The sequence below is a fragment of the Pleurodeles waltl genome, chromosome 6, assembly GCF_031143425.1.
Source record: "Pleurodeles waltl isolate 20211129_DDA chromosome 6, aPleWal1.hap1.20221129, whole genome shotgun sequence".
Lineage (NCBI taxonomy): Eukaryota > Metazoa > Chordata > Amphibia > Caudata > Salamandridae > Pleurodeles > Pleurodeles waltl.
Genome location: NC_090445.1, coordinates 1,391,955,916 through 1,391,975,352, shown reverse-complemented (window position 1 = coordinate 1,391,975,352; position 19,437 = coordinate 1,391,955,916). Strand labels below are relative to the sequence as shown.

General features: G+C 42.5%; 1 protein-coding gene across 1 annotated transcript in view; it reads right to left on the bottom strand.

The window, feature by feature from the left end:
- LOC138300880 (rho guanine nucleotide exchange factor 19-like) overlaps positions 1-19,437 on the bottom strand; it is a 133,801-nt gene that overhangs the window by 62,138 nt on the left and 52,226 nt on the right. The window contains exons 4-9 of the mRNA XM_069240733.1: positions 17,708-17,943; positions 15,529-15,689; positions 14,684-14,836; positions 7,646-7,775; positions 7,474-7,548; positions 6,282-6,374 (exon numbers count right to left, since the gene is read on the bottom strand). Coding sequence (XP_069096834.1) covers positions 6,282-6,374; positions 7,474-7,548; positions 7,646-7,775; positions 14,684-14,836; positions 15,529-15,689; positions 17,708-17,943 — 848 coding nt within the window. The remainder of the gene's footprint in view (positions 1-6,281; positions 6,375-7,473; positions 7,549-7,645; positions 7,776-14,683; positions 14,837-15,528; positions 15,690-17,707; positions 17,944-19,437) is intronic.

The window sequence follows — 19,437 nt, the reverse complement described above, 5'->3', positions numbered from 1 at the left end:
TGGTTTGAAAAAGGAGCTAAACCCCTGTCTATACGTGCAGTGTGTGGCCCAAGGTTCCTGAAACATACAGACATTAAAGTTTGACATATGCCCCCCCCACTCAATGTCAGCAAGTTTGCCATTGATGCCAGCCACGTTCCAGGACAGAGGTTTTGCTGTTGCCTGAGCAGTGGAACAGCTTGATTTCCTGAGAATGTCATCTGGGGGATGGCTGTCAATGAGCTTCACCGTAGGTGAATTTGTAAGATTATTAGTGATATCAGATTGTAATTCCAGAGATGGTTCAACACCTGGACTAGGTAAATTAGGTAAAGGACCTATAGCCGATGAATCTGGGCTAAAAATTGAAATACAGGAGTTAGTAAGACATAGTCAATCAATGTCAGAGGTAGCCCCCTGGAAATCGAGTTTGCGTGCTGTTTGGCCACTAGGAACAGGACGGGCGCTAGTCATAGGAGCTGAATCAGATGGTAAGCCTTTAAAAACCTGGTGGCCTAATGGCCTGAAATCTTGATAGTCTGCAGGACAGCTCGAAGCCAAATTGGCTGTTCTGGAGGAAGGATTCAGCTGCATGTGACCGGCAGAGGGGCGGCTAGCACTGAGAAAGATAGCAGAAGACTTCCTATTTGTATTACGTGCTTCCATATCTAGGAGACCTGTTACCAGATGGGGATTTTTGAAATTAAGTTTTATGAAGTCCCAGCTACTGGGTAAGCCATTTATTTGTTCAGCAGATAAAATGTCCTCATGGATAACTGAGCCACAGCCTCTGACGTGTCTCAGCCAGTGCAAGATCTTGTTGACGAGTGAGGCTTTGTCTTCTCGCGCGTTTGAAGGCAAAGATGGGACATTACACATGTATATATAGTTATTATTAGTTAGATATGAATTCCGACAGAAAGCTTTTGTGGTGTCCCATTTAAAAAGGACATTAGACGGAAGAGTAGTGTTAATTTCGGGAGGGGACACATGCCAGCTGTAGAGACACTGCCTTTCCATAAGGCCTACTGCACTTGCTGGCGGTGGCAGGGGCCCAGTTGACAAAGCGCCTTTTGCAAGCAGATGTTTAATTGTCACAGGGTTTGGCTTAGGCTCACAAGTAAGGAGAAGATGTTTGCTTTTGAGAAGAGTGGTGATTTCAAGCAGTAAAGATTTCAGCTCGCCTACTTCGTTCTTGAGGCTAGACACCAGTGCTAGCAAGTCATCTTGCAGGGGAGCACTCTCCGTGTGTAACAAAGTCTTTGGAGTTATTCGAGGATTTTCCAGATCTTGGGGGGCCAAGGGGGAAAAATGGTTAGAGCAGGGAATTGTAAAATTTGTTGCATTGGCTTTTAATGCTTCAGATTCAAGGTGAGGTGCAAAGAGAGTAGAAGAACTGGTCATTTTAATAGAGCCTTGGGAGCCTAACACCTGGTGAGGGGAAGTAGCGGTTTGCGAATTGAGAGCAGTGTGTGATCTTGAAGTTAAAAACGGAATGAGCGTACCGGTTTTCGGCTCCTTTCGTCAAACCCTCTCATTATTTAAGATCTGTTCCACCTCTTCAATCAGGTCGTCAATTTCCTTAGCATCACAATTGGTGTGGGATAGCATGGCCTTATTGGTTTTAGGTATTTTAGATTTAACAGAGCCCAATGCAGGGCTCCCTTTCGCCTTGCGCTTCCCCATTGAGGAATAAAACTACAAACACAATGTAAAAAGAAGATTTTTAGAATAATATCCAACACTAGGTAGCCGGACGCCGTACCTTAGGGCCCAGAGAGGGGGGGGGGGGGGGCAAGCCCGGCCTCCTTCGGTCTCTTACGGGCACGGACAGGCCCGCCCTTGGCCCGTGCCTCGCCCGGGCACGTCCCGTGCAGCGGTGGTGCGCAGTGCACTTTGTAGCGCCCGCGATGTTGTCAAAGTGACCCCAGGTGAGCGCCAGCTGGAGAGAGGAGCCTGGGACTTGGAGTCCCACCAGGCTCAATACGGCAGGCAGGCATGGATGAGTTAGTAGAGACAGTAGTAGTTCACACCTGCGGTGTCAAGCTGCAGGGGGCCTCCCCCTCCTGCTCACATGGTAACAGAACTAGGACTCAGAAACCTTGGGTATGCAGAAGTTTAGACTTTGGGAGAGACATGTTGGCTCTCATCTATTACTGGCAATATCCAGAAGTAGAGCTGCTGAATTCCTAAAGGGCAGATGAAGTGCTTTCCAAGTTGGAGAAAATGATGGCCACCCACGACCTTCTCCAAGAGCTAGAATGGATAATGGCTCACCGTTCCAAGGACAAGTAATGACTGCGTAACTACAATCTCTGAATATCAAACACAAAAAGGTCATGCCTCGCTGGCCCCACGCCAAGAGGGAAGTTGAGCGCTTTATGAGGACACAGAATAAAGGTACCAGAATTGCACATGTCAACTGTTGGAAATGGCCCTTCTGCAGGGTTATCCCCAGACTTTTTGCCTTCCTCCTTCTCTTTTTCTGACCTCATTTTTGATGGTTTTTAGACTTTACCTCTGCTAACCAGTGCTAAAGTGCATATGCTCTCTCCCTTTAAACATGGTAACATTGGATCATACCCAATTGGGACTTATAAGTAAATTAAATAGTCCTAGTAGAATGCACTATATGTGCCCAGGGCTTGTAGATTTAATGCTACAAGTGGGCCTGCAGCACTGATTGTGCCACCCACTTAACTAGCCCCTTGACCTTGTCTCAGGAATGCCTTGCATGGCCTGTGTGTGCAGTTTCACTGCCAATTCGACTTGGCATTTAAAAGTACTTTCCAAGCCTAAAACTCCCCTTTTTCTACATATAAGTTACCCCTAAGGTGTGCCCTAGGTAACCCCGAGGGCAGGGTGCTGTGTGGGTAAAAGTCAGGTCATGTACCTGTGTAGTTTACATGGCCCGGTAGTGTAAAACTCCTAAATTCGTTTTTACACTACTGTGAGGCCTGCTCCCTTCATATGCTAACATTGGGGCTGCCCTCATACATTGTTGGAGTCGTAGCTGCTGATCTGAAAGGAGTAGGAAGGTCATATTTAGTATGGCCAGAATGGTAATACAAAATCCTACTGACTGGTGAAGTTGGATTTAATATTACTATTTTAGAAATGCCACTTTTTAGAAAGTGAGCATTTCTCTGCACTTAAATCTTTGTGATTTACAATCCACGTCTTGCTGGGCTTAGATGACAGCTCCTTGTGCATTCACTCAGATACACCCCAAACACAGGATACTCAGCCTCACTTGCATACACCTGCATTTTGAATGGGTCTTCCTGGGCTGGGAGGGTGGAGGGCCTGCTCTCACACAAAGGACTGCCACACCCCCTACTGGGACCCTGGCAGTCAGGATTGAACTGAAAGGGGTCCTGGTGCACTTCTAAGCCACTCTTTGAAGTCTCCCCCTCTTCAAAGGCACATTTGGGTATAAAATCAGGGCCTCTGCCCTACCAACTCAGACACTTCCCGGAGAAGAAACTTGTAACCAGAACCCGCATCCTGCCAAGAAGAACTGCCTGGCTGCCCAAAGAACTCACCTGACTGCTTTCTGTGAAGGACTGCTGCCTTCCTGCTGCCCTGCTGTGGCGAAGTGGTGCTCTCCAAGGGCTTGGATAGAGCTTGGCTCCTGTTCCCTGAAGTCTCAGGACCAAAAAGACTTCTCTTGCAACTGGACTCCTTGTGCAGCGAAAATTCAACGCACAGCTTGCTAAAACCGACGCACAGCATGTCCCGCGGTGAGAAATTCACTGCACGCAGAACCAGAACGATGCAGCTCGACTTCACAAGGAAAAGATTGACGTGGCGCCTGCGTTGCGACTGGAACTTTGACGCACGGCCCACCGAGTCGACGCACAGCCGACCTGGGACGAAGCAGCCTGACTTCCAGAGGGGAATCAACTCAGCGCCTGCCATGCGGGAGAAATTTCCCCGCAACGCCCACCAGAACGACAGAGCTTGTCGTAAGCCCAGGATTCCATGCACAGACCCCGGGGCGTCTGAAAACCCTGCAACCTGAAGAGGATCAATGACTGAGCACCGGAAATCGACGCACACCGTCCCTGCGTGGAAACTAAACGACGCATCAACCGTGTGCGGCCCGAGAAATCGACGAACACCCCTTTGTTTCCACGCGTCTCCTCCTCTGCGTCCCTTTGCAGAGATTTTTCACGCGAACCAGGTACTTTGTGCTTGAAAGACTTTGTTTGCTTTTAAAAGACTTAAGACACTTTATATCACTTTTCAGTGATATCTCTACATTTACTTATTGCATCTTTGATCATTTTGACCTGCAAATATTCAGATAAATATTATATATTTTTCTAAACACTGTGTGGTGTATTTTTTTGGTGCTATATTGTGTTATTGTATGATTTATTGCACAAATACTTTACACATTGCCTTCTAAGTTAAGCCTGACTGCTCAGTGCCCAGCTACCAGAAGGTGGGCACAGGATAATTCGGAATGTGTGTGACTTACCCTGACTAGAGTGAGGGTCCTTGCTTGGACAGGGGGTAGCCTGACTGCCAACCAAAGACGCCATTTCTAACAACAACCAGCAGCAAATGGAATGGTCCATCTACTCCTTTTTACGAAGTATCACCAGAACCCACACTCAACAACATGGCAAGTCCGGGACACCTCGTCATGGGGTGAGTTATCCAAGACACCATTCCCCACCATCCAGAATGGACCCTGCAACTCAAAATGATCAACAGGCACTGAATAGATGCAAGGCCACCAACAATTGTGCCAGCCGGTGAAGAAGAGCCAGAGAATCCAACCTGAGAGTCGGGATCAGGTGCTGGTGAAGGGTTGGTTCCCTAGAAGCAAATTCCAGCTTCCGTTTGAACATACCCTGTGGGAGATCACCCACATGCATGGTACAAGAGTGACCAGCTGGAGGGGTGAGTAAGAGGTCACACAAAACAGCTCTCATTTTAAGCGATTTCATCTGCAAGTCACTTCTAATGATGACAGAAAGACATGAAGGGCAGCCACATGACCAGAACTACACCTCGGTGACGGTGGACTAAGCACCTGACATTCCAGAACTGGTGAAGAGGGGCAGTAGTGATACCACACCCATGTAATCTCTATGGGTAGATATAGCAACCGTCCAGCCTGACAGGATTGAAAACCAGAGCACTCACAGCAGGTATGGACTGAGAGGCAGCCCTGCTCCCTACACTTGTTTCAGACACCAGGTAGTGTAATACTCATGGCCCAGTTTGAGCGACAGCTGCAGATATGAGAATAAGGGGGTTTGGGTATTTACTATTTGACAAGAACTTATGAACCACATCATATCCAGAAATGAACCTAATGATGCTACTAATGGGAGGAGGTGTGATTGTGTGTTGAATATTTTGTTTGGTTGTTTTCACGTTAAAATAAAGGATTGTAATGTCTCACCAGTGACTTAAACGGTGGGATGTGTTATAGGACACACTCATGTGCAGGTAAGGGTGTTCTAATTAGGTTAACCGTCCTGTAGGTCTGTTGATGCGGTCCCCCATCGTATCATGTTGGCTGCAATTAATAATTGGCAACGTGGGCAGACATGGTCCGGAAGACATGGCCTCACAAAATACACCTTGTCTCCCTTGTGCTTTATTTCCAAGGTCAGCCAACAACACCCTGCTGGGAGCATTGCAGCCGACTGGTGCTCCTGTGCTATCGGAGCACCAGTCATTACAAGAGAAGACTAGAGAAGGAGCTGCAGTTGTTCAAAAATGGTAGGGAATAAAGAATGGGTTGAGTTTGTGAGTGGACTTCTGGAGGAATGTGAGCTGTTCAAATGAGTTGTGAGTGGTACCTGTGACTCTGGGTAAGTTGGTGAATGTTGCCGTGCACCTTGCTGAGAATGTTGTCAATTCCAAATCCCCACCCCAGGTGCGCAGAGACTGGGTGAGGGGAGCGGTGGCAGGTGGGGCATTTTGATCAGAGTAAAAGTCTAGGAAGGGGGTTAAAGTAACTGACAGAGGCCAGAAGAGCTTTGGCATTCTAGAGGCAGAGGAGGCACACATGAGTGGCAGAGAACAAGTAAAAACTTGTTCCGTCTGAGTTGCACGTCATACTCTGTCCCACTTTCCATCCACTCACCTATGCGATATTCTGCATGAATATCTACAGTTAAGTTTCCCTACAACCTGATGCAAGCTCCATTTACAGCATTTTTTACATGAAATTCTTATTAAATAAAAAAAAAAAACTCAAAAAATTGCTAACGGTGCGTCGTAATGTAGAACTGCAAGTTTTACTATAGGAACTGTACTACTTCGTCAGGACTCACCCGGGATGTTAAAAAGCGTACTTGCTTCTCCAGTCGCACCAGCTCCTCAGTCTGCTTCATCCTCCCAACACTCTCATTACATTCCGAGACAATCTGTGGAAGATGCAGATGGGCATGGTCAAATAACGAGGACTGGTTTCTCCATCCTTGAAACTCTAATTTTATACTCTAAACAAAAAATGGGCAGAGTGCATAGAAGGCACAATCACTCAGTAACCAAACATGCAAATGTTACAGTATGGTAGAGAACCATGGGTTTTCAATAAACCACCGAGTGCACCGCTAACTGCATTCCAGAACCTGTAGAACTGCTTTGAAAACAAGTCACAGAAAAAAGACAATTCTTCCACACATTTACTAAGTAGAGAAGTTCACAATGCCAGGTAATAGCTAGCTTAGCTGTGCACATTTTTGGAGATTCAGAACTGTCTTGCAGAGCCCTAGAACTATCAAGGCGTTTGCTCAGTATGGAACTACATAGATAATGGCTGAAAGACTCATACTGCCTGTGTGGTTAGCTGAAAATAGTTTAAACGTTTGTGTGGATAAATCAAGAACCAGTCATGTAGGCAGTTTCTCTTGAGTCAAAGCCACAGAAAGCAATACTACGAGACGTTTCAGAAATAACTTATTGGTATTATTTGAATGCTATATATGGTATGATCCTTAATGAAATGTAAGAGCACACCTCCTTAAAAAACAAATCTCCCTCCAGGAACTGAAAACTAAATTCCCCGGAACACGTCAGAAATGTTGCGAAAGCAGCTCAGTACCCTGAAACTGAACCTCACACAGTTGAAAAACTATAGCGCTTCTTTACAGTTTGGTGGGTGACCCTCCAGCCTGGTGGGTCAACAAAGGACCAGACATATGACCCTCCTTAACCTCCAGCAGAGAACCACACACCAAATTTAAAGATATCCCTGTGCCTTCAGTGCATCCACTGATGAGGTGCGAGTGGGAAATGTGTTTGGCCTGCTCTGCATTCAGATGGGGAGTTTATTTTGAAAAATACAATAAATTGTCCTTAGAAAGTGGTCTCCCTTCATATCAGGGTAATTGTTTTCCTTGCCTGGGTCATCCAAGACTCAAGTCCCTGGCATTTAGGACTGTGCAGCTATCCAAACAAGGAGTCTCCTGGGCAGGGAGGTAAATGATGGCGTTCTGTTAATGGGCAAGCTAGAAATCTTACCTGACTGACAGCCTTCAGTGCTCTGCCCACAGAGTGCGCCATCAAGGAGCCCACCTTGGAAAGCTTCAAAATAGTCTGCAAGAAAGAGAACAGACACGTACGACAGCTGCAGCTGAGCTAGAACAATGAATATAGAGCAGAAGGTCATCTCTCAGGTGTCTTCCAGCCTCACCTCCAGCAGGATCTTCAGACGTGTGATCCTCTGGAAGGGCAGCACCAGGAAGGACTTCAGAGTCTGACGCTGGCACATCGGCTGCTGCTCCAATTTCTGTAAAACCTGAAGGAACTTGAGGTTCCCCTGCCTGGAGGAAGAGAATGGTTCACACAGTCACCATTCACCACAGTGAGCCACACACTGACACCAGTGCAGAATATAAAGAATAAAGATAATTTGTCAATAACTTAGCACAGAAACAGAATTCATAGGGATGCATTTTAGCCCTTACAGATACAAATGAAAAAAAATGTAATTTATGATTAAAGGTGACAACGATTGAGGAAACAAATCCTTTCAGGAACGCTTAGGTGGAGGAGGCAGGAAAGAAAAAAAGCTCCACGGCACATTCTAACTTCAAAAAGCTATTTTTAATATAGCTTGGACATCAAAATACAATTCACTGAAGGTGAGAAGTAGGATGATGGTGAACATTTGGTGGTTCTAACTTCAAATCTTATGTGAGCACACTGTTGAATAAAGTCTTGGAATTCCCAACCACAAAGTAAAGGCAGCACATCCATAAAACAAAGGTTGGAATGGACCTAGGGGAGTCATTTCAGCCTACCTCCATGTAGACATATGTATTCAAAAAATATTATTGAGACAAAAAGTCATTGAGAGACTTTTTAATATTACAGACAGTAGATAGTATAAGTTAAAAAGGATTCACCTAGCTACTCTGCTGATCGGAGTATTATCAAATACTACACATCTTGTTTGAGTTCTCAAGAATGTTTCCTTTGAGGGGCAGAGTTAAAGGCGCTGCATGCAGTTTGTAAGTTTACCTCATCATGTTTTGGCCATTTGTTAAGTTGCCATTTCATGGCTACAGCATAGAGGAGAAGCCATAATTTGTTCCATACCCTCTTACATGTGCTTAGATCATCACAGTGCATCAGAGTCAATATATTTGTGTCTGTTCAACAATATTTAGGTAGAGGATGCAGAATTCTAATTTTTGCTCCCCTGTGCTGTCGCAACAGAATGATGTAAGGAAGTAGTAGCTGGTTATACTGTTCTTTAATTACTTTGAGGACCTAATGACTGGAGTATATGGATTGCTTCTACTCTGTGGTCATAAAATGGCATCTTGGAGTGGCAGCGTCATGACACTGTCCTTGAATTATTGTGACAACATGAGCATTGGAAGACATAAGATCCTGTTGTGATGAAATTCAAGAGTACATCTGATTATACTGAATAAATTCATCAGCCAGTCCCAAGGATAGAGGAAAATACATTTGGGATTTTCCACCGAAACATGCGTCAACATTTCTAGATGTCCACAATTAGTAGCCTCTGAGACAAACAAAACTTGACTGCCTCTTGGATGAGGAAAAGACTTGCTGTTGCTTCATAGGGACTTTAAAAAAAAAAAATATATTTTAAACAGGCTATGGACTTTTTAGTTACTATGTTAAGATTTCTTGTTTGCTTTGGGGGCTATTTTCATGCTAATTAGATTGGTGTTTTTGATTTTTACACACAAGTTCTGACTAAAGTGTTTTGCGATTATTCACTTGTTAACTATTGCATCTCATATACATTGAAAGATAGGGTATTGGGAGCATACGTTTTGTGTGTGTATTAGTTGAGTGAGCTCTCCTTTACCCATTGTATGCCATATCAATTATATAAAAAAAAGGGGATTTTAATATGAGGACGGGGTGCTCACTACCATATCGCACCTAAAGTATCCAATGGACGGTGCTACCCAAGTTAGTTCCCCTAAACAACCTTGAATTGGAAAGCCAGAAGGCCGTCCCTAATCACATATACCAACGGAAGCACTCAAGTCCCTATAATAATATTGCTAAAAAACAAATTCAAAGTCCATAGTTCCAATTGGAATGTTCATCTTCTTTGTTTCTTTTCAACAGCTACAGCCAAGCCAACACGTGTTTCATCTGGGTAAATATCTCCCCACAGACTTCATCAGGGCTTTTCTCGACTGTTAACAACATATGGTATCCAATTGGTTTGATATTTAAAATCTCATTTTCAAGTTCCAATTTCAAATAAATCCACAATATTGTTTTACATTTTCTTCCACTATAAAATACCCAGTGACATACACTTATCTATTATGTGGTGAGGATCTTATTACATTAATTAATGGTTCATTATAGTAACTAGTCCGCTCTATTGATTAGTATTTAGTCATAATTAAATACTGGTGATTTTTATGTAAACCAACTCACGTGCACCAACGAGTGCCGCATCCCATATCAGGAACACCAATGTGTATCCATCCAATCAATAGATAGATCCAGATAAATAAAAAATATTAGTTTTACCCAGTGAAGTGTACTTCATTTATATCGTTATATCTCAACATAAATCCAGTGTATCTGTAGATATAAGTAAATCGAGAGCAATTAAGATTCAAGCACTTTTCTCCTATATTGTTGTTAGAGCATGCTATACAGTGTATACTATCTGTGTCCGCTGCTGTACTTACATAACTTTGCTTGTGTCTAATGCTAGATATTGTTATTGAATCTCTCTCTCTTAGGGGGACAAATAGTCCTCTTTCTATGTAGACTAAAGATGTGGAGAGAGACAGGAAGTCCGTTGTTAACATCTGCAATGTATTAAACATAAAAGCACACATTAGTGCCGAGACCTTCCTTTCACGTACTCACGTTCGGAAGATTGCTCAACACTTTGACAATTACGGGAGATGCAGATTTGAGGCGACGCGACGACGTACTAGTAGAAGGTTCGTTAGTATTCAGTTGACATTTGATCACAAGAAGTAACCTTATATTTGAAAACCGCGGTAGCGAGCAATAAGGCAGCATGTAATTTTGTTTATCTAAGATAGTGTCTCTTTCTCTTTACAGTGAGAAGAAAGATATATTTAATAACAATATCTAGCATTAGACACAAGCAACGTTATGCAAGTACAGCAGCGGACACAGATAGTATACACTGTATAGCATGCTCTAACAACAATATAGGAGAAAAGTGCTGGAATCTTAATTCCTCTCAATTTACTTATATCTACAGATACACTGGATTTATGTTCAGGTATAAAGATATAAATGAAGTACTGTACACCAGGTAAAACTAATATTTTTTTATATATCCATGTTTTAATTGGATGGATACACATTGGTGTTCCTGAAACGGGATGCGGCACTCGTTGGTGCACGCGAGTTGGTTTACATAAAAATCACCAGTATTTAATTATGACTAAATACTAAATCAATAGAGGGGACTAGTTACTATAATGAACCATTAATGAATGTAATAAGATCCTCACCAGGATAATAGATAAATGTATGTCACTGGGTGTTTTATAGTGAAAGAAAATATAAAACAATATTGTGGATTTATTTGAAATTGGAACTTGAAAATTAGATTTTAAATATAAAACTAATTGGATATCATATGTTGTTAACAGTTGAGAAAAGCCCTGACGAAGTCTGTGGGGAGATATTTACCCAGACGAAACACGTGTTGGCTTGGCTGTAGCTGTTGAAAAGAAAACAATAAAGAAGATGATGAACATTCCAAGTGGAACTATGGACTTTGAATTTGGTTTTTAACAATATTATTATAGGGACTTGAGTGCTTCCGTTGGTATATGCCATTGTATGCCATACCCCAGAAGTATCAAATATTCTCGTCTACTGAAGTCTGAACTGGAAAAGAGGCCATTGAAGAATCCGTAGAGGACTGGTGCAGCAAGAAAGGGAACTAGTGAAAAAAAAGACCATTTCTTTTGCAAGAATTATGCTCAAGGTATGACCCATATTCTGAATGCTCGCAATTTTGTAATTTCAATCCTTCCATAAAACTCTCATATTGGGATAATGAACAAAGGAAGGTTGAAATGCAAACAGATAAGTTGATGTTTATTTAATTCATATATGTACTTATTGTATACATGAATTTCTAAAGAGAGAACCAGGCTGGAAGAACTCACAATATATTTAAAATCTACGCTTCCCATAGCAGGTGTTTTATGCTTGGCCCTACCTGGTTTACTGCTAGGGGTTTAATGCTGGTGGCCCCAGTAATCCTGGCAGGGCAGGTAATGGGAGTTATGGCCCAATCAGGATAACGTTGCATTTCACTAAGAGATCTTGGCTGCTGAAAACAGATGGAATCTCAGGTTGTGACATGCTGGAGGAAACAGAGGATTCAACATGGAAACATATTTCCCCAAACAATACTTACCAAATCCAAACAAAGAATTATTTCCACCCCCTGAAGTTACTGATGACATTGGTATAGTCCGCTCCAGGGGAAGGGGGAAATATTGTTTGAATTTGAATTATACCCAGTTTGGAATTTTGCCCTTCGTGGTTGACTCTATGGAAGACCATCAGCAATATTTTTTAGTACAATCTACAGGCCATAAGGATCTCAAGCAACTGAAGAAATCAATCATACATAAAAGACATTCTAAATAGACTCTGGGCAGGAGATTACAATAAAAAGACAAAGATAAGCAAGGAACATATGCTCACATGAGGCAGCTTTGAATAGACACAAAAAAGGATTGTATGAAAATAAATGTAATTCTATGCAGTAGGCTCACCCCAAGCTCGTAAAAAAAAATCATAAGGGAAGATGGATTGTTCGTAAGCATTCCTTTTTCCAAAATCATTGTGTAAGAAAAAAACTATTGAATACACAAGAGGAAGGAGAAGGACCCCTTGGTAATAGCACAAAAGCAGACCCTCAAAACGCTCAAGCAAAAACAAATACCAGAGAACACTGGGACATATCCATACTTAAGGTATGGAAACTGTAGTAATTTGTTTACAGGACCTATTCTTTGGCCTCCAAAAACTGAATAAATCTCCATTTCGGTTTCTGTTATCCAGCGATTCAACAAATACAATCTGAACGATATTTTGCCATGTGAGAAAAGATACACAGGGCAAATGTTTAGAAAAAGTACATTATACTAAAGGAGATTAAATCAGTGATGAGCAATGATTATACATCAAGTTTGGCTAAACACGTAATTGAAAATGCTCATATTCCTCAGCTGCAATTTTAAATATGTGAAACTGACTGTTACAACATGCATGACATGTGACATCGTTTACTACTCAGGGATGGCTGCTACACTACCGTAATGGATGCTATCAATTTACAAAGTTTCAAGAGTCCAGATTATTCTTTTTTTTTGTAAAGATCCACAATTACAGCAGGGTATTAACTTGATAAACAAGCACTGTGGAACAGTAGTTTGACACTTAGGCCACAACTACAAGTTAAAAATTAAATCCCGACAGCCGCGGATCCTCTGCAATGGCTGAGGAGCATCGTCTCACTGGCTCAGAAGAAGCAGCTGCAAAATAAAATAATATTTTATTATTGTTCTATTTTTCAGCCCCTGGCTGAGCCACCTTGTGCGGAGGGGGCAGGGCTGGGCCATGGGAGGTGGAGAAGAGGATTGAGTGGAGTGCACGTGTCAGTTTGGCTGGCCAAACATACATGTGCACTTAGGTTTCTCCAACCCAACTGTATTGGGCAGCCGGGTTGGAGAAACAGCACAGACTCCCTGTGCTTAAGTGAGCTGTAAACGAGCCTGCTCAGGCCAATCCTCCTCACTGCTCTCATGCCTGGTAATAGCAAAGAGAGCATCACAGGGCTCGCACAGGGAGTCTCTGAAGCTGTTACATTAACTACTGCGATTAGGAAGCAGAGGAGCGCGAGGCTGCCGGCAGCACCAGGTAAGTGTTTTATATTTTTTAATTATTAGAAAACCCCATGCCCCCAACGTGCTCCCCCCTCACTCGCTCAAACCCCCTCCACCCACCCGACTACTTTTAAAGTGTGTCGATCACCACTGAATTCTGATCCATGTGCAAGACATTTGCACAGAGATTAAAATTTAGAGTTGTGCACTATGATTCCACCCTTCCTATTTTCAGCTCACAAATTTTTGCCAGTCATACCTGGTTAAATTTATCAATAGAAAAGCTAAGGTAAAAGTTAAAACGTGCAACTTTGGTGTGTTAAATGTGGCATTTTCTGCTTTGCTTTAAAGCCTTTCTGCTTTGCTTTAAAGCAGAAAACTATGAATAGGAGGAAGTTGTGGGGTAATTGTTTTTACTGTATGTGGTTAAACTTCCACACTATTGCACACAACCCGTTATCAAGGCCCTAAATTAAACACTAAAGCAAAAAGGAATCACTATTAACTGAATTTCCAAAAGGTGTAGACCAGAATTATTTATAAGGATGAACTGTGAGGGGATTGGAAGATGTTACAAATGTCTAGATTAGCCAGAAAGGTAAATAAATCTGCGAGTGTGAAGCACTGGAAACACTTAGTGTTACACTTGTTAGATTATATGTAAAGGTTGTGCACGCTTCTTAACATGCAAGAGGAGAAAGTCATTGTGGTAAATTTGTTTCTGTAAAATTTCAACATTTGATTGAAAAGTTATTTGTGTTTTAATACCTTCGACTCTGGAGCCTAAATAAATACTAAAATGTTCAGAAAATGTTCAATCACTACACAGGAATTTTGTGTGGAAGCATTAAAAGCAGAAATCATTTTAATATAAACAGTAAATTGAAAAGAAATTGCCAAGCAATTTTAATCAATCAGGTCAACTGTGCCGAAGACCATGTTTATAAGCCCTGCGCAAACCAATCCCACCTCCCAACCCTACCCATCTGAATGGTCCAGAAAAGCCATTTGGATTCGACTAAAAGCCCAAACTGGTGCCCATATTTAAACACTTTGAATCTGATAAAGCTACAGTGTTGCCTAGGGAGCCACAAGTGCTGGAAGCGGCCTATACAACTCAACCACTAAGTAGACCCATTTGGTACAAAGCAGGCACATTATTTTGGACTCAATCTATATTCCACTGACTTTAAAAAGAAAGCAGTTTGTCAATTTGTGCGAAACTGTAGCAAAGTGTGAACCATTAATTTCATAAATTTCAAAGGCAACACTGCAACTCTATCACAAAGGAAATGCTTGGAAATGCTGGCGACATAGGCATTCCTTACATCAACCGCTGCACAAGTTGCTCCTGGTACATCTGGTTGGTCACATAGGGGACGTAGACTTTGTGAAACGATGGGCAGTGCTTCAGGACAAGCTCTCCAACTCCTGAGAGAAAGACGTCCACCTCCAACAGCTCCTCCAGATCCAAGAGAAAACTATAAGAAGAGAGGTAAAGGGTTGCCAGGGAGGAAGGTAAGAAAGATTGTAGAAATACCCTCTTCCCAATTTAGTTAACAAGGTAAATGGGGGGATTGAGATCTAAGAGGATTTGAAGCAGGCTGAAGGAGCATTGTCAATGTAGTTCGGTCCCGGTGTTGATAAAGGTGCAGTTGGTCATGACTGAGGGACACTGGTAGACGTTTGCAGAGAGTCCAGTACTGGCAGAGTATGTTATGGCCAAAGATCAGGAGTGAGGAACCATGGTAGAGGTGCGGTTACCAATACAGGAGGATGCTGAAGCATAGAGGCAGAAGGGTCAAACACTGGAAGACTTCCACATCGTCCCTAGTAATGTAATAACCTGGGACCAGAGCATGTTTGAAGTGTACTGGTGCAGTTGCATGTGGTTCCCACTTCTGATCTAGCAGGACTGCTGAGGGTGACTGGAAGCGCTCTGTGTGGGATCTCAGTGTAGGATTACTAGCGCACACGCAGAGAGGAGGTACATTGGCAGAACTAAGTGTTGTGTCAGTATTGTAATTTCAATGAATATAAGAATCAGGGCTGAAGTACTTGTGCGCTGCTATGAAATACAAAGGCATAAAGCAACCAGACTTTAAAGTGCCTATTTGTATAGGATTGTTAGGAATACTGGAGATAGAGAGGAGATAATGTCTTCTATTCTTACCTCTCGCTTACATCCTTCACCTGCTGCAGGTTGGAGAACAGTGTGTGCACCTCAGTGGCACAGAGGCATTGTATGAGCTTTTGGGATTTCTGAAAGTGATTCACAGCTAGTGAGAGGCTGCGGAGATATGAGGCTTCTGATGTAACCACCTCAAATACTGACTGAAAAGAAAGAGGACAACAGCATCAGAGATGACGAAAAGCAGTAACATGCACTACCTCAGAGAAAAGGATGTTCTGAACCACAAGCCTGCGGGGAGAGGTGGAAGGCAGAAAAAAAAAAAAAAAAGTCTACAGACTTTCGCTACAGACAAAAACACAGCCACGGAGGTGGTCATTTTCCAACTTCATCCTTCAGGAGAACATGTGGGCTCAGAGCTACATGCGTCCAATAGTGACCTGACTTTGTTACAGTTGCAATCCTAGAAGGTGCATCTGGCTACACCAGAGTTCTAGGTAAGCACCAAATGGACAATGTAGACACTTTAAGCCATCCTCCAATACATTACTACATATGGTCTTAGCATGTAGTCTGTACATGTTTTTATTGAGAGTAGGCTCTACATATCCCAGAAACTAGACTCTACTCTCTCCCACCACCACTCTTGTGTTTCAATCATTGTTAAGGCTGGTTATTTGGGGGCATGGCCAACATGGTAAAGGGGAAGTCCTGTTTTTTCGTTTCTATGCTCTTACTCCAAATGTCAACTATTATCAGCAACATCAAGCCTAACTTGGCAACTCCTGGATGCTGTGGGTCCACAGAGCACCAGCGGAGATGTTTGGCTGCCAGCATAGCCATTTTGGTGCCCTTTACTCCTAACCTTGGAGGCTGGAAAGTCACGCCCAGCACTAGGAGCATACGTCACAAGTAGTGCAACAGTGCAGGCTAGACAGACTGGAAACATCAGTGTAGTGGGCAAATGTAGGAATGTATAGTCTTGAGTAAAACTGGAGAACAACCCACCACTGGAACCCATTCCACATCCAGGGTCAGGAGAAGCACAAATAAAGCTGAATCAGTCTGTGGTTCAGACAGCATGAATTACACCCATAGACATAATGAAAGTGAACCAGGTAGGTGATGAGTATCTGCCACTTGTAGCCTGAATAGACATAACCAGGAGAGCCACATACTTGGTGTTCCTGCATGGGCAACGTGTCACATACAAGACAACATGGGGTAGACTTTAACATCTGAATTTCTGGGGCTTTGCTGCTATTGGGAGACTGGAGGAGATGGTCAGCACAAGATGAAAGACCAAACACAAGCTGGTCCCAGCCTCAAGAGATACCACAAGAGAAGGTATTATCTGATGTACTTAGTGCCATCACGTTCTGCACAGCAAGTAGATTACTCCTACAAACACATCTTGCACCTCATAAGAACACCTAATATGTTTTGGGGAAGTCAGGAAAGATGAGGGTGTACGAACTCGTCTTGGACTGGTGAAGGATCCAGTATGCTAGAATTGGGATATGGTGTTGTGTGTAAGGGTTATACTTTAGCACCTGCAGAACCTTTTCTTGGTAAGCCTGGCTGCAAGTCATGGCCCAGGACAAGGCCCTGCAGAAGATAGAAATTAGTTCTACTGAGCTGTGATAACATAAATAGTACTTTAAATATCCAATCCAGTGTACACTAGGCACTCTGGATACTACATCTTTGCATATCTGTATTCCTCTTTATACTGTTGCTCAAATCTAGGAAGAGGTATAGATAAGAAAATCAAACTTTTGAGTACTCATGTCCACTGCACACTCAGGTCAGTGGCTCCCAGATTGCCCAGCATTACAAGCAGGCAAAAGGGCATGCTGTGGAAGTTGCAAATCCAAAAAGACGATCTGAAACCAAACCGCTCCCTCACTCTCTGCTAGTGACATCCAGAGAAAGTGCTTCTTCATCACCCTATGGTATTTTCAGAGAGTAAGAGTTCACCCGTAGTCTGTGGTAATGTCAGACAGAGGGACTATCAGCTGGCAAGAGTAGATCCCTCATTCTGCTGTATTTTCTGATACAATGATCTGTTAGCCCAGCTACCATTTTTTAAATCTTTAATCTCATCACAGGTAGGACTCTTATAAACAACCCCCTTGTAAGTATTCTAGGCCACTTATTAATAGATACCCCATAACATTTTAACACTGTTAGACTGCCTCAAACTGCTTGCTTTCCTTACCTCTTGTAGTCTACGTTCCTGGGGGGTGATGTGCTTCAACAGCCCACTCTTCTTCACCTGTGGAATCTCCTGCCAGAAGGAGAAGGTGGAATCCCGAGGAGACATCAGAGGAGGAGACAGGAGCGTGTATGGCATCAAACCGGCCATGGAGAGGGAGAGGTCCAAATGGAATCCAGTTGAGCCAGGTCTTGGGTCCATTCCAGTACACTGCGACCAGTACTCCTGGTAAAGGGGTTCTGGTAAAAAGAACATAAGCTAGGATCAATGAAACTATAGCTAAGCTTCCGACCACTGATCGTTAGAACTAAGAAATAATTTGTGCCAAAATACCCATCTTCCTCCTCCCTTGGCTGATTCTGCCAACCTCCCTCATCAACATTATAGACTTCCATGTTCTTAATTCGTGCTGGTGGCTGTAGGAAATGTACTCTTGCACTTTTCATTGTAAATAAAGCAGCTGATAATTACTACTGGTGGATTTGATTGGCTCTTAACCAGGTGATATACATCCTGGACATTCACAGGTAGCACCCAAGGCCAGCTATAGTACAACATTAACACACATCACTCTGCCTGTTTCCCCATATACTATGAAGATCATAAAGAATGTTCATCTAGCTCACAGAAAGTGCCCACACTAGGAGATATGCTTTTGTAGAAGGAACCTTTAAAACCACAGACTTTCCTGTACAGAAGACCGAATATATAAATTAAAATTAAAATTCTCTGTACTGCTGAAATAAGAGTTCTGAAAAAGACTTTTCCATTTGTTCATATTGAATAATTAAAGTGTCCCACATATCAAGACTCTAATACATGGCAATGTTTGTTAAGTTTTAAAATAGATGCCTTTTTGTTCTGTTTGATTTAAAGAAGATTCAAATATCTTTGAAATGTAGGTGTATGGAACCTATTCAGAGAACATTTTGCACACACTACCTATTTAAAATGTTTCAGAATTTCCTTATAGTTACACCACAATAAAAATCAATTTGAAGGCCGTCCACATTAATGCAGGGAGAGGCAACTATTGATGTTAACTATTTAGCTTTTTAAAATATGCTACAAGTGACTAAAAATCCATGCCTTGTCTTTCATATTTTAACCAACTGGTTTCATATCTGCCTTAAGACCTGAATGTTCATTTACTTCAGCCTCTTTCGTACGCAAAGACATCAATTCAACAACTCCTACTTCAGCAAAAAGCATTCAAAAGGGTCTCACTTGACTGGGATATAGGTTAGCACTCTAGTTGTTCAATAGTACTCTATGGTAAAGCAACAATAGAACATGGAGGAATCAACTAATAGACAGCTTCTGCTGTTGAACATGTTTCATTTATGGTGAACATGTTTCGTTTAGCATGCAAGGCTTTCTCACATGGCTGAGGAGGATGTGAAAAATTATTGAAAATGTATTTTCACTTTACCTTACTAGAGCGCTAAATATAATTTCAATAAATTGAAACCCTTCATTTTGTTGGTTACCTCAGTCTCCTTCATAGAAAAGCTCATTAAAGAAGATTGTGTCATAAATGACCAAACATACACATTTCCCCTATAGTTGTGTTTAAGCAGCTGAATTCGTATGTGCATTATCACCTCATTGTTCATTTTCTTCAGCCCGCTCCACGTGCAAAGCTTTAAAATTCAACAGCTCTATATATTCCAGCTTTATACATTCCAGCAACATAGACTTCATGTGCACTTTTTCATGAAGTTAGCAATCTA